The sequence below is a fragment of the Balearica regulorum genome, chromosome 3 (genome assembly GCF_011004875.1).
Source record: "Balearica regulorum gibbericeps isolate bBalReg1 chromosome 3, bBalReg1.pri, whole genome shotgun sequence".
Taxonomy (NCBI): Eukaryota; Metazoa; Chordata; class Aves; order Gruiformes; family Gruidae; genus Balearica; species Balearica regulorum.
Genome location: NC_046186.1, coordinates 2,145,748 through 2,159,546, shown reverse-complemented (window position 1 = coordinate 2,159,546; position 13,799 = coordinate 2,145,748). Strand labels below are relative to the sequence as shown.

The following is a 13,799-nucleotide window of genomic DNA, read 5'->3' as shown; positions in this document are numbered from 1 at the left end:
AGCGCAGCCGAAGGTCTCACCCGGGGGGGGACACATTAAACGCAACTATTTAATAGCCGTAGCCGAACCGAAAGGCGTTTCGCTCTGATCTCCAGCCCTTCCTAGGGAGTCGTTACAAGAAATTACCAAGATAGGATCACAGCGCCGCGGCGGATTTTATTATTTAATTGCCGAGGTGGGGCAGGGAGAGATGCTCGGGGGGGGGGGGGGGGTCCTGGCTCCGCGCCGGTGTGGGCTGGGATGAACGTTACCGCTGCGGGTCACCTAAATTGGGGGGGGGGGGGGGGGGGAATATGGGGTGATGCTGGTTTTGGGGGTGAAACCACTGAAGGTCGAGATCCATTTGGCCTTTTCAAACCAAAGGCAGCATCTATCCCTGCCGCCGGAGCGGCCAAACCTGGCTCCCCGCGTCGAGAGGTGCCAGCACGCGGCTGCGTTTGGCTCACCAGGCGTTTCCATCAGCCGTGAAACGTAAAGTTGGAATTTTCTGCTCCCCCTCCCCGCCCCCCCGCTCCCCTTCCATCATCCGCCGAGCCCGAAATCAATTCTTCCCACCCGCACGCCTGCCATCGATGCGCGACGCGCTGGGTAGCCACGCGGCGATGCCGCAGCCGTGCCGGAGAGGGTTGGTAACGGGGTCGGGGACCCCCCCTTCACCCCTTCCCGGGCTCTGAGCAGGGGGGGGGGTTTGAAGAGCCCCCCCCCCCCTGCCCCGGGTAGGGCTGAGGGTTGTTCTGGGGGTGTGGGGGGTGATTTCGGGGCTCACCTGGCTGCCGGTGCCTTCGGGTCCTCGTAACCCCTCCAGGTCTGGACCAGGGCACAGCGGGGCCACCGAGCAGCAGCTTCACCCCCCCCCCGGCCCCAGGGCTCCGTCCCAACCCCTCCGTCCCCGGGCTGCTCGGACACCCCGCACCTTCGGCTAACGGTCAGGCCGGCATCCCTCGCCTCTTTTGGGGCCGCTTCTCCCCCCCTACCACCACCCCACACCCCAGATTTGGGGAGGAGGAAGAGGAAGGGCTGAGGGATGCGGGAGAGGGGAAGGATGAACATCCCCGGTCCCCAGCTGCCGGCTGGCTCATCCATCCCTCCGCCGGCAGCCCCCGGGGGTGGGCTCAGCGACGCACGTGTTCGGGGAGGGAGGTGTGGGGATGCGTGTGTACACCGTCTATATATACCACCGTGGCACAGGCGCCGGAGGAGTCACAGATCAGAGGAGCCGGCAGCCGACAGCACACCCGCAGGTAGGAAATCCGCTTTAATTTTCCATCCTGGGGGGGCTCGGCTGGTTTTTTGTTGGGTTTTTGGGTTTGGTTTTTTTTTTTTACGTCCGAAGATGGTCCGTCCGGCTTCGATTCATGGATAGATAATCCCCTCCCCACTATAAATGAAATATCTTCCCGGAGGGAGAAATCCATCCCCTCTATCCCAAGAGAGGAAAAGTTTCGGCTTCACCGTCCAGCCCCAAAATCAACGGGAGTGGAGCCGGAGGGATGCAACAAGAGTCGGCACGGGCCGGCTGCCCGAAGCCGGGGGGAAGCCCACGGGGTGACGGTGGGTTCCTCCAGGATGGGGAGGATTTTTTAGGGGATTTTTGGGGTGGTTTTTTTTGGAGGGGACCCGCCACACCACGACTTTCCCCATTCACAATTTCTGCCCCTTTTTTCTTCTAGCCGGGACTTCACCGGGATCACTGCGGGATGCTCCGAGAGATGCCCTGCTTGCGAGCAATCCCTTTTTCCCTCCTAAAAAGCATAAAAAGGATAAAAACGGGAGGGGTGGAGGTGGTGGGGGTGTGTGTTTGTTGCTTCGATTTTTGTCAGCCCCCCCCCCCCCAAAAAACCAGGAGTGAATGGCTGAGACGTGGGGACGCGGGGGAGAAACGTTCTCCCCGAGCTTTTTTACCTCTAAAGAGCCTTTCTCAGTCTCTGGAGCCCACATCTGTGTTTATAGTCGCGCCGCGGCATCTAATTTCGGCCAATTATGGCCAATTACCTGATTGAAGGGGATCGACAAAAGGAAACGCTTATTTTTCTGGTGAGTGCCGGGCATCTGTAGCCAACCCCCCCCCACCCCCCCCTTCCCAAACCTCTCCTTTTCTCCCTAAAAATCCCCCCAAAAGCCGCCGGCACGAAGCCGTACGGCATCGCCGGGGTTTGGGGGAGCCAGGGAAGTGTTTTACCCGGTGCCAGTGGGGGACACTGTTGGACAATATTGCGCTTTTTTTGGCTGGAAAAAGCTTTGACTCCTTCAATGCTGGGTCCCAGCGGGGCCGGATCCTGCCCGGTCGCATTTCTCCTGCCCGCTGGATCAGGCCTTGGCTTTGGGCAGCGCGGGGCAAAAAATTAGTAGGGAAAAAATTAATTGGGGCCGGTTGAGCTCCGGGTGTGGGAAGCGAAAAAGCTCCTAAATGTGCTTCCCACGTGGCGGGACTGATCCTGACCTGGGAAAGCGAGAGCATCGCTGCGTTGAAACCCCCGCCAAGGTGTTTGGGGAAGGACGGTGATCCCGCTACCGGGATAATCCCTGCTCCCTCCACGGTTAGCGTCTCTCATGGGTAAAGGGGATGGAGCATCCCTGGGGAGAGGCAGGGAGCATCTCCCCAGCGCTCTCCGCGAGCTCCCGGCCCAAATCGCATCAAATCAAGCGAATAAAGCCCATTTCAGCCAGCACCTGCTTCCCCCCTCCACCTCTTCTCCTCGGGTTATTCACATCCCACGAGCTCCGCTCCATCCTTCCCGCTGCCCCTGGAATCAGCCCTTTCCTACGGCTCCGTCTCCCACATCATCCCACCCGGAGCAATAAATAAAAGCCGCTTGTCCTGACGGATAACCAGACCCCCGCCGTTATCTGAACCGCAAGCTGGATTTCGAGAAAAAAAAAAAAAAAACCCTTTTTTTTTTTTTTTTCACCCCAAATATTAATGTGGGTAATTCAACTGGATTGAGAACCGGAGAGGATGCGCCTTTGGGGCAGCCCGTAGCAGCAGGCGGGTCCCAAAGCTGTTTTGGGAGATGGGGTGGCCGTATCCTGACACACACACACACACACACACCCCCCCCGGGAGGGAAAGATTTAGTTTTCAGGGAGGAAGAGGAAGGTTCGTGCCCGGGAGCAGCCCCGGCGTCCAAGGAGCCGTGGGGGTGGCTGTGGCGTGACGCCGGGGCCGGCACATCCTCGGCCAGGGTCGATGGCATCCCTGGGCGTGAGGGCAGCGGGGCCCTGAGAAACAGGGCCCAGGTTCAGTTTTCCCTGAGAAAAAAAAATGAGGAAAAATATGAAAAAAATGAGGAAAAATTGGGGGAAAATGGAAAAATGGTGAAAAAAGGGGGAAAAAAGGGGAAAAATGGGAAAACCGGGAAAAAAGGCATTCCTTTTTTTTCTCGTGGGTCTGTGACTGCGAAACTCAGAGCGGGGCTTCGTGCCGTCACCGCCCCACCACCCTGCCACCCCCCCTCGCCCCCAAACACGCAAGGGCAGGAGCAAGAAAAAAAATCCCCTGCACTCGGCTCCTTCCCTTTTAACGACCTGATTGAATTATTATTTTTTTTTGGGGGGGGGGGGGCGCTGGGGGCACCGATGCGCAAACAGGGGGGTTTGTTTCCCTCTTTACCAGCCCTGCCCCGGCCGGTGCTGCTGGTGGGGTACCGCATCCCGCCCGCCCGATAGCATCTTTCAATTAACCGGGAAGAAAAGCCGAGCCGTAATCTGGGAGCCTCCTCCGCAGCCAGATGTGACCTGCTTTTCCCAGGACATGGCCGATGTCTCTCGGGGACATGGGGACAGGGCTGGGGGTGGGTTGCAGACCCCTCCCCGGCTCCGCTGAACCCCATTTTGGGACTGAGTGATTTTTTTTTTATTATTTTTTTTTTGGGGGGGGGGTCTGTTGCCCTCTCCTGGGAGCTTTCTGCCGAGCCTCTGACTCACGCCGCCAGCCAGTTTTAATGAGACTCGGCAAAGATTAAACCTTAATTCCTGCTCCTTATCAGCTTCCCCTCGCACCCTCCAGCAAATGACAACGGGAGCTGCCAGGCTCTGTGTCACTGCCCGGCTGGCGGGGACGAAAGGTGACCGTGACGCCGGTTGGGGACCCCGGCGGATGCTCTGCCTCCGTTGCAAGGAGCAGGGGTGTACCCCACCTCGGTGGGGTGGGAAATAAGTGGGGACCCTCTGATCAGGACCCCAACCTCCCCAAAAGCGGCTTGAAATGCTGCTGGAGTAACACACGGGTTGCAAAGCCACCATCACTGAGGTCTTCCTCGCCTCCGAGCATCCCGGTACGGGGGGTTCTGGGTGCTGCTCCAACATGGAGGGACCTCGGTGCCACCAAGGGTGGCACCAACCTCCGCGTCCCCGTCCTGCTCCTCTCCATCACCTTCATCTCGTCCCATCGCTGGCTTATAAACCTGATGCCGTGCAGCACCGGGACCCGCTCCCAAGGACCACGGGGATGTCAGATCCCTTTTCCTGACGGGATGAGGGAGGTGGGGGGGGGGGGTCAGGAGGACCAAATCTCCAGGAATGGGGAAGGAAGCGCACAGCCTTGGTCACGTCACTTAATCGTCACCCGTCACCGACGTCGGCAAAGCTGGACGGTACACGAGGGGTTCTCTGGGAATGGGCTTTGCTGCTCCGCACCGGGCAGGCTCAGATCCCGGAATCCCTGCAATGGCCGAACCCTCCTGAGATGGGGACAGGGGTTGTAGCACCCCAAAAATGGCCAGGAGGGGAAATCGGAGAGGGGCATCCTCTCCCAGCTCCGGCGATGCTCGGATAAGGAGTGTCCTGCTCAGGGGACAGCTGGGGACGTGCTGCCCCACCACGTCCACCTCCTAAATTAAGCCCCGTCCGGGATTCGTGCCATGCGGTAGCCTGGAAAAAATCAAGCCAGGAGACGCCGGATCTGTTCTGGGGGTGAGGAGGCAGCCGAGCTCCTTTCCCGAAAGGATAATTTTGGCAGGGAGAGCGGGAACACGTGTGTCTGGGGGGGGACGACGAGGGAGGACGGGCTGAGAACGGGCACATTTCAGTGCAGGTGCAGGGCTCGGAGGCGCCGGTGCCGTCCCGCTTTGACGGTTTTTCTCTCTCCCGTGCCGCAGCTGCTGCCGGTGCCGCCATGAGGGCTGTGCTCTGGGACCTGTTGCTGCTCTGCCTCTTCGCCCGGGCGCGGGGGGACTGCCGGGGGGACTGCCTGCGCTGCGACCGCCACCTCTACCGGGACAGCTTTGACGTCCTCGTAAGTCCCTCTGCCCGCTGGCTTGTGCCCCCCCCTGCCGTGGGCAGCACCCACAGGGGTAGCACCCATGGGTGCTGTGCCAGTTGCATCCCCCCCCCCCCACACACACACCGGGTGGGCACCCTCCTTCCTGTGCCGGGGTTGGGGTTTGGGGTCTGGGGAGGCTTTGGCTGCCGGTCGGTGCCAAACCTCGAGGGGAAGGTGCCACCTGCTGCCACCGTCCCCCCTCCTTGGGCACCCCCCAGGGACACCATTGGACAAGACGGTCCCGAGGGAGGATGCAGACCCCAAATCAGCTGCTGGGAGTGATGGGGACGAGGCTGCGATGGCCCAAGGAGAGTCCCAAGACCCCGAGCATCCCCGGCTTTCCTGCCCCCATGGCTTGCAGCATCACCGTCTGCACCTACGTCAACCCCAGGCCCCCCAGACCCCCACCCCATCCTCCAAGGAGGCACCAAAATCCCCCTCTGAGCCCCATCGGGGTGGGACCAGCTTTGCAGATGGCTGGAGAGCTGTGGTGTTTCTGGGGTCTGGGCATCAGCCCCTCTCACCCTCTTCATTTGCCTCCAACGCCGGATGGGAAGAGCCATTAAAAAGCATTTTTGGGTTTTTCCCAGCCCCTAATCCTTTCTTTTCCCCTCCGCTGAGCCGTGGCCGTGCCCTGGCCAGTAGCATTTCTTTCCTTCCCGTTCCCCCTCCACCCCCCAGGGGATTATCCGTCGTTCCCCCCACCCACTCGCCTATTTATTATTGACGATAAATCACGGCAAGTCGAGCCCTCCACCCGAAAGGAGCCGGCAGCTCGGGAAGCCCCCAGGGCTGGGAAACGTCCCCCCCAAAACCAGGGGGGACCAGTGACTTCCAGGGCAGCGCAGACACCACGCTGGAGCCACCCCAGTGCCACCCCCTCGCCGACAAAGCCTCCTGCAATTGCACGTTGCTGCCACCAACTTTTGGGGCACAGTCTCCCTGGTTTTGCCCCAAAATGCTGTTTTGCAGTCTGAAGGCCCCAGGGTCTCTGCAGGGACCCCCCCCCTTCCTGCCTGGTCCTGCTTCTGGAGCTGCATTTTGCTCTGTCTTCTCCGGACAGCAAGATGGAGAGGAGATGGGATGGTTGGTGGCTCACGGGTCCCGTGCAAGGTTGTATCTCAAAGCAAGAGTGTTTTGAACGAGGAGCGGAGGATCCTGGGGTCTTTCGAGGCTCAGTTTCAGCTGGAAGAAACATCATGGTGGGATTTGATACAACCCTCCACCATTTCCAAAGCACCAGCCAAGGAAGTCCCATCAGCAACATGGCTGACCCATCCTTCAGAGGTAGAACTAGGAGATCCCCCTGAAGTTACAGGCATGCCTGCACCAGTATCACAGCTGCCGGGGCAGGACAGGGACCAGTTGATGGAGCTGGTCTTCAAGATGTGGATGAATCACCTGTGTCCTGGTCCCCAGAGTCATCTAGGCACGGTGCAAACCCAGGGTGGCACCATTAATGCCAACCGAAGATCAGAAGGAGCATAGTTTCAGCATTGGATGTGGAGGAGCGTTGGCTGGTGTTTGCTGAGGACTCCCAAAACACTGTGAGCTGGCCCGGTGGCAGAAGCCATTTCCATGTGAACTAAGACAGCTGAGGACCCTGGGATGTTCATCATGCTGCTTTGTGGATGGATGGTAGGACCACGGATGGTCTTCAGCCTGATGCCTGGGGTAATTCCTCTTGAAGCCTATTAGCTGCTGCTCATCAGAGCTGTTCCCTGCATGTGATCCATCACCTTTCATCTCCAACGTGAGCCACTGCCAGGACACTGTCCATCAGCCGTAGATCCTGCCAAAGCCTTGGAGATCCCAGGACAGGATCTTGACTCAGCACAGAATGCCCTCAGTGTCTCCACAAGGACCCTTGTAGGTGTCCCAGCCTACAAGACCCTCCTTACCACCTCACTTTGGGACAACTATTTTTCTTTTGTCTTTTTGTCTGCCCTCTGGGATGGAAATAGCCAACTGCCACAGAGCCACGTGCTTGAGCTGCAGCCCTGAGACACCACGTTGGGACTTGTAGCACCTCCCTCTTGGCAAAGTTAATGAACCCATGGTCTTGCAGACAGCCTGTAGCAATGAGACACGCCAATGTGCTTCAACATGGGGTCCCCCAGTTGGTGTTAAGCATTTCAAAGAGCCCACCATGAACCTAATGCTGGGATGGAGATACTTCAACGCGAGGGAGGACAACCCTTCCCTTCTGGGCCCTCCAGCCCTGGTTTCTTTGGGTATTTATTTAGTATGGCCTATTTTTTCTTCTACAGTTCTCTCCTGGATGGTTTCCCCTGGGTGCTGATTTTGGTGGTACCAGCCCACTTGGGGCTATCACCCCACAGCGGTGCCAGGTCTGTGCCCTGCCTTGGTGGGCGAGGTCTCATTTAAAGACATGAGACACAAACGTGGTGGGATGCACCCACGGGTGCTGAGGAAACCCGATGGCACCTCTTGACGAGGCTGCTCTTGATGGCCTTTGAAGGGATGTGGCGGGTTCCTGGGGGCTGGGAGGAGGCAGATGTCACACCTGACTTCAAGGAAGGCATGAAGGAGGATCTGGGAAGCCATGGGCTAGTTGCCCTCATCTCAATCCTTGGGGAGGCAGTGGAGCACATCATCCTGGAAAGCATTTCCAGACGTATGAAGGACAAGAATGTCATCGGGAGCAGCCAGCATGGATTTATGAGGGGGAAATCGTGCTTGACCAACCTGATAGCTTTCTGCTGTGAGACAACCGGCTTGCCTTGACTTTCATCAGGCTTTGACATTTTGTCCCATGACGTCCTCATAGACAAGCTGCTGAAGCACAGGATAGATAAATGGGCGGTGACGTGGACTGAAACCTGGGGGACATTGACATCTTCATTAATGAGCAGGACGATGTGGTGGACGCACCTCCAGCAATTAGCAGATGATGCAGGGTTGAGAGGCATGGATGGTAGACCGCAGGGTCATGCGACCATCCAGAGGAACCTCGCCAGGCCGGAAAAATGGGCTGGTAGGAAACTCAGGGAGTTCGGCAAGGAGAAGAGCAAAGACCTGCCCCTGGGGACGAACAGTCCCAGGCACCAGGACATGCCATGGGCACATGCCAGAGGTCCTTTCCACCTCTGCTGTCCTGTGACTCGATGATTTTTTGGGCTCGTGTCTGGCTGAAGGAGCCGGCGGCATGTGGAAGTGTGGAGTGTGTCCAGTGCGGAGCAGAGCCTGTCTAGGGAGGGGTGGGAGAGGGGTGCTGAGCAGCTGCCATGGCTCCCCAGCATCTCCACCACCACCACCTCTGGGAGCTCAGGAATGGGTTTTGGGAGGGGACACCTTCCTGAATGAGGCCAGGCAAGGGCTGATGAGCTGCCAGCACCTTTCCACGGGTGTCTTCCAGTGCGTTGCATCGCTGGATGGCCTGGAAGCGGGGGGATGCCTGAGCACCTGGCATTTGGGGTGCACCACCCGGCGCTGCCCAGTGTCCCGCAGTCCTGGGTGGACCAAACCCCTTCTGACGTGCCATCCCCATGTCTCCCACGCAGGTCTGCATCCTGGAGTGCGAAGGCGAAGCCGTGCCGCGGGCCACCTGGGAGATGTGCGCCGCCGCCGCCGCCGGCCGAGCCGTCCCACGGCCCCGCGACCTCCAGGACGACGGCGATCCCTGGCACGGCGTGGTGGCGGCGGTACCGGCGGTACCGGTGAGCCCGCTGCAGGTAAGCGAGCTCCTGCGGCGCCGGGAAGCCGAAGACGAAGGCGTCGAACCGGCGCCGGGCGCCTTCCCGCAGCCACCCGAGGACATTTCCCGACGACTCAGCGGTTTCCCGCGGGGGCCGCACGGCTCGCGGCCGGCGCCGACAGCCAGGGGGGTGCAGAAGCGATACGGGGGCTTCATCGGGGTCCGCAAATCGGCGAGGAAGTGGAACAACCAGAAGAGGTTTAGCGAGTTCCTGAAGCAGTACCTGGGCATGTCACCCCGCTCCAGTGAGTACGACATTGCCGGCGGCATCAGCGAGCACAACGAGATCTAACGGAGACCCGCGCCGCCCGGCTAGGTCCGCCATGGCCAAAAAAGTCAACCCTCTACCCCTCTACACCACACGTCCATAGGCGCGAAATTAAAAAGGGGGCAAAAATTTGGAAACGGTTTGAAAAAGGCTGAATCGGAGACCGGGGAGGGATGCTGAGGGTGGCCCGTCGGCATCTCGGCGTCCGGAGGGTGCTCAGGGAAAGGCCCTTTGCTGTCAGCCTCCCCCCCCCCCAACCCCACCCCGAGGAGGATGGGCAAAAACGGGTTTGTCCTCCACACCAAATAGGTCTGAAGGATGGTTCAGTCCCCTAAAAAGCAGGGGGGCAAAAAAAAAAAGCTTAAAAATGAAAAAATTGAGTCAGTTTTAAAAATTAATTTTTAAAAAATTACATTTTAAAGTCTTAAAAATTAAAATCAATTAAAATTAATTAAATAGATTAAAACAAAGCAGAACCTTTTCCTTTTAGCCATTAAATTCCTCCCAAAATGCTCCAGTTTCACATTGCCAAGTTGAGCAGCGGGTTAACCCGCTCCCCAGGGACCCGCGATCCCCGTTCCCCCCCCAGCTCCGCACCGGGATGCTCGGAGCCCCCAGCCCCTCTACTCTGCAGCTGCCGAGACCACCCATCCCCAAACCCCCCAAATTTATAATTTGGGAGAATTTTCAAATTTCCCCCCCCCCCTCTTTTTTTTTTCTTTTTTTTTTTTACCCCGGGCAGCATCTCCCTAAATTAGGGGATGCACCCCCAGCCCCGCAGCCTCCCGGGAGAGAGCCGCCCCCTGCTCCCCCCGCTCTTGGCTCAGCTGCTTTTTTTCCCCCTTTTTTTCTCCCCTCTTTTTTTTTTCTTTTTTCTTTCTTATTTTGGTGTTTGTTTTTTTTTTCCCTTTCTCTATTTTTTTATTTTTATTTTTTTTATAGCGTTCCGGCATCGCATCCCAGCACCTTCTGCCAGGCACAGGCAAAATTAACCCTGCTCCTGTCCACCCCAGCAGCCTCCATCCTCTCTCTGACGGACCCCAAAGCTTCAGAAATCACTTTGCTCTTCACTCACTAAGCCCGATTTAAACCAGGACCCGACGAATTTCGGCCTCCGCCGGCGACAGGAGCGAGATGCCACGGGGAGGGAGGGAGAGGACCACGGGGGAGCGAGCGGAAGTTTAAACAAAATAAGGGGGGGGAAAAAAAAAAGGGATTTTTGAAAAAGAAAAAAAAAGTGGATTTTGGGGGATTTTTGGGGGGGGGGGGGGGGGCTGTCAGCCACTATGAAAAAGCCACCTTGGATCCAGCGGAAAATCAGCCCCTGCCCCACGTTCCCAGTGCCTTCCCCGGCAGCGCTCGGCATCCCCCGGCCGGGGCTTTTGGCTTCCCACGGGATTTATTTCCAACTTTTCAGATGGGGGATGCCGAGGGGTCACGTCTCGCCGTGGCTCCGTCCCACCCCAGCACCCAGAAACCACCTGGAAATGTTTATTTTTAATTTTTTTTTCCCTTTTATTTTTTTTTTCCCCTTTTTTAAAGTGTTTTCCTTGAAGTTTTGTAAAACCTCCGGGGTTGACTTCTTTGCTCAGCAATACAAACCACGCACGTGTTTTCGTTGCATTCCCCCCCACCCCCTCCCCGGCATGCATCGCGTCCCAGTCCCCGAGCCGGGATGCGGTTTTTCCGTGTCGCTCCCAGGAGAATAATCGAAGCCGGTTAATTCTCCTGCCTAATTTGCTATCCAAAAAGCATATCCCGGGAGCGACTTCGCCCGGGTCTCACCCGCAGTGCCGCCCTTCACTGTTTGTAAAAAAAAAAAGTTAAAAAAAAAAATCTAATAACCCCTACAGGAAAAAAAAAAAAAAAAAAGAAAAAAAAAAATCCAAGATCTTGTTCTTTTTAATTGTTTCATACAAAGATTTCTCCATTAAACTTGTACATAGCAAAAGGATTAATAAATTAGTTTACTGTTTCTACGATATTATTGCGACTGGCGACCGTCACTTGGGTCAACGTTTGCAGAGCAGGTCCCTGCTGCCGCCCCCCCTCCAGCCGGGGGGGGGAACCGAACCGCCCACTCAGCTGGGGAACAGTTTTAGGGGAAAAAAGGGAGATTTTGTGTAAATTTGTATCATTTCCAGAGTGGAGGCTTTGGGGATGGCAGAAATCCCCCCCGAGCTGCTGTGTGTGTGTGGGGGGGCGTTGGTCCTGTTGCTCACACCCGCTCAGCCAAATACGGGATGGATTGGGAGGTTATTTGGGGGGAAAAAAGAGGGATTTTAGGGTTTAAGAGAGAAGAATTTCTGCCCGCCTCCATCGCATCCGGAGCCCTTTTCCATACGGATAACGAAGGCTCCAGCACCCACAGCCCCCCGGTATCCGCGACCCCCCTGGGAATTTGGGGGTTCACCTCTCTCAGGAGCCCCTGGATTTGGGGAGAGGACCCACATCACCGCCCAAACGCCTGGGCGCTATTTTTAGCATTGCCATGGAAACGGTGCCGGCAGGCGGCTGGGTCTCACCGGGCTCCGGTACGGTCGGTGGCCATACCACAGGCCGGCCCCAGTTGAGTCCCAGTTTGCAAACTGGGTTAAGGCTGGTGAGGAACCAGCTCCGGGCAGAGTTTTCTTTGCCCGCCGCGAGGTGGGACCCGAAGTCCCCGAGGTCCCTTGTGGGACAGGTGGGGCTCAGGCACGGGGCCAGCCGTGGAATTTGTAGGAATTACATCAATTTGGTGTTCCCAGGATGCAATTTTTAAAGTCTATTTTTTTTCCCCCACTCCTTCCCCATGCTGCCCCCCCCCTCCATCCCCCTGCCCCTTCTCCTCTCCTCCCCTCCCTTTTTTGTCCTTTGCTACTTCAACATGCACAAAATAAAATACGTATATAAAATTACCCAGGTTTTTTGCAACAAAAGGCAACTTCTCAGCTTGCCCTTCGACTCTCAGCAAGGGAGGGCTCCGGGCCACAAGACTTTGCGGCACGGCCCACGGCAGGACATCGATTAAAAACCTGCCGGGTTTAGCACATACTGACACTTCCCTGCAGCTTCTAGGTTAAAAACTTGATGAATTTGGGGGTTTTTGGGGGGAAAACCAACAAAAAGAGAAAAGAGCAGCATCGGCTGCCAAGTGCCATGGCGGCTCCCAGCGCCAGGCACACACTGCTATCTAGTGGTGCCAGAAAAAAGCATCTGCGGGTGGAGGCCGAGCGGCAGCAGAAAGTGCCCCCACCTCCGCACCGGGGGGGACACACAGGGTCCCTGGGGGACACAGGGGACAGGGAGACACCCCCACCGCACGGGGCTACAAGGATGAGACAGCAAGCTATCAGGCAACATTTCTTTTTATTTCTTATAAAATATATTTCATATTGCTGCTGTAAAAATTACATTTCACCTTTTTATTTTCTTTTTAAACTTTTTTCCTCCTTTTTTTTTTTTTTTTAACCAATAAAAATAATACTTGGAAGACAGCTGAGAAAAGCTCCAACAAGACAGAAAATTCACTGATACGGCATCGCGCCCGCTCGGCCTGGCAGCTGGTGGCCCCATAGGGGCACGGCCACGCTGACAAATGTCCCCACAACCCCTTCTCTGCTCCCCCACCGCCCCCGACACCTCCACGACGTTTCCCGCCGACGGCAACGGGGCACCGAGTGACACCGCGGGGTCACCCTGCACTAAACCGACTCGCTTTGCCTTTCGGGGTCCACCTACCCCCCCACCGGCTGTGAGGTGGGCAGAGTGTCCCGGTTGGAGAGGGGGGGGAGCAGCCTCCAATTAATTAGTGCCCAATTAAGAGGTTCCTATATACATACATATACACGCTCCGGGAGACAGCCAGATGCGAAAGGGAAAACTCCCTGGGGTGGATTTACAGGTCGGGGTTACCCGCGGTTGGGGCTGAAGAGGGTTTTTCTTGAGACCAGCGAGACTCAAGTATCGGGAGGAGAAGTCCAATGGTAGGGAGGTGGCTGGAAGTGAGTTAAAAAATAACAGGAAAGGGAAATAATAGGGAAAGGACCAAAAAAAAAAAAAAAAAAGTAAAATTATCTATCCAATGCCAACCAACCCGATAGACACGGTGGAAGCCTGCTGTCATTTCTGAAAAAATACAAGGTTTTTCTGTTTTAAAGTGTAAAAATTCCAAAATACTCCCAAACCAGAAGGAAAAAAGAACAACTAACCCACCCTGCACCAGTTTCTCCATTAAAAAAATAAAAAAAAAAGACCCAACAGAAAAGAGCCATGAGCACAAGGACAATTTTGTCCAGTTAAGTCCGTACCGCAAAAGCCCTCGCAAAAGCAGCTGTACGCACCTCCCACCCCTCCCAAGCCCCCCGATACAACAACACTGATATAAAATACTCCTACGCGAGATAATCCCTGCCGGGTGCCGGGCAGTAAGTGCTACGCGCTGCGGGGAGGAGGCGGCACCGCCGGGACCGAGGGGCAGTGTCCCCCATATTTGCTGGGAGGGGGGACACAAACAGCCCCTGTCTCACCCGGGGATGCTGCACGCCACGCATGCCTGCTTGTTCCAATGCCGC

At 56.7% G+C, this 13,799-nt stretch overlaps 1 protein-coding gene across 1 annotated transcript; it reads left to right on the top strand.

Annotated features, from left to right (window-relative positions):
• The first annotated feature begins 1,195 nt into the window (after positions 1-1,195).
• On the top strand, positions 1,196-9,589 carry PNOC (prepronociceptin). Its single transcript, XM_075750346.1, has 3 exons — positions 1,196-1,241; positions 5,097-5,233; positions 8,785-9,589. Exons 2-3 carry the CDS (start codon positions 5,114-5,116, stop codon positions 9,268-9,270), a joined length of 606 nt encoding a protein of 201 aa, XP_075606461.1. The 5' UTR covers positions 1,196-1,241; positions 5,097-5,113; the 3' UTR covers positions 9,271-9,589.
• The last annotated feature ends 4,210 nt before the right edge of the window (positions 9,590-13,799 follow it).

Bases quoted from the DNA above. Each gene is read 5' to 3' on its own strand.
- PNOC (XM_075750346.1), top strand. From the start codon at position 5,114: ATGAGGGCTGTGCTCTGGGACCTGTTGCTGCTCTGCCTCTTCGCCCGG. The intron at 5,234-8,784 runs GTAAGTCCCTCT...TCTCCCACGCAG, and splicing joins GGGACAGCTTTGACGTCCTC to GTCTGCATCCTGGAGTGCGA.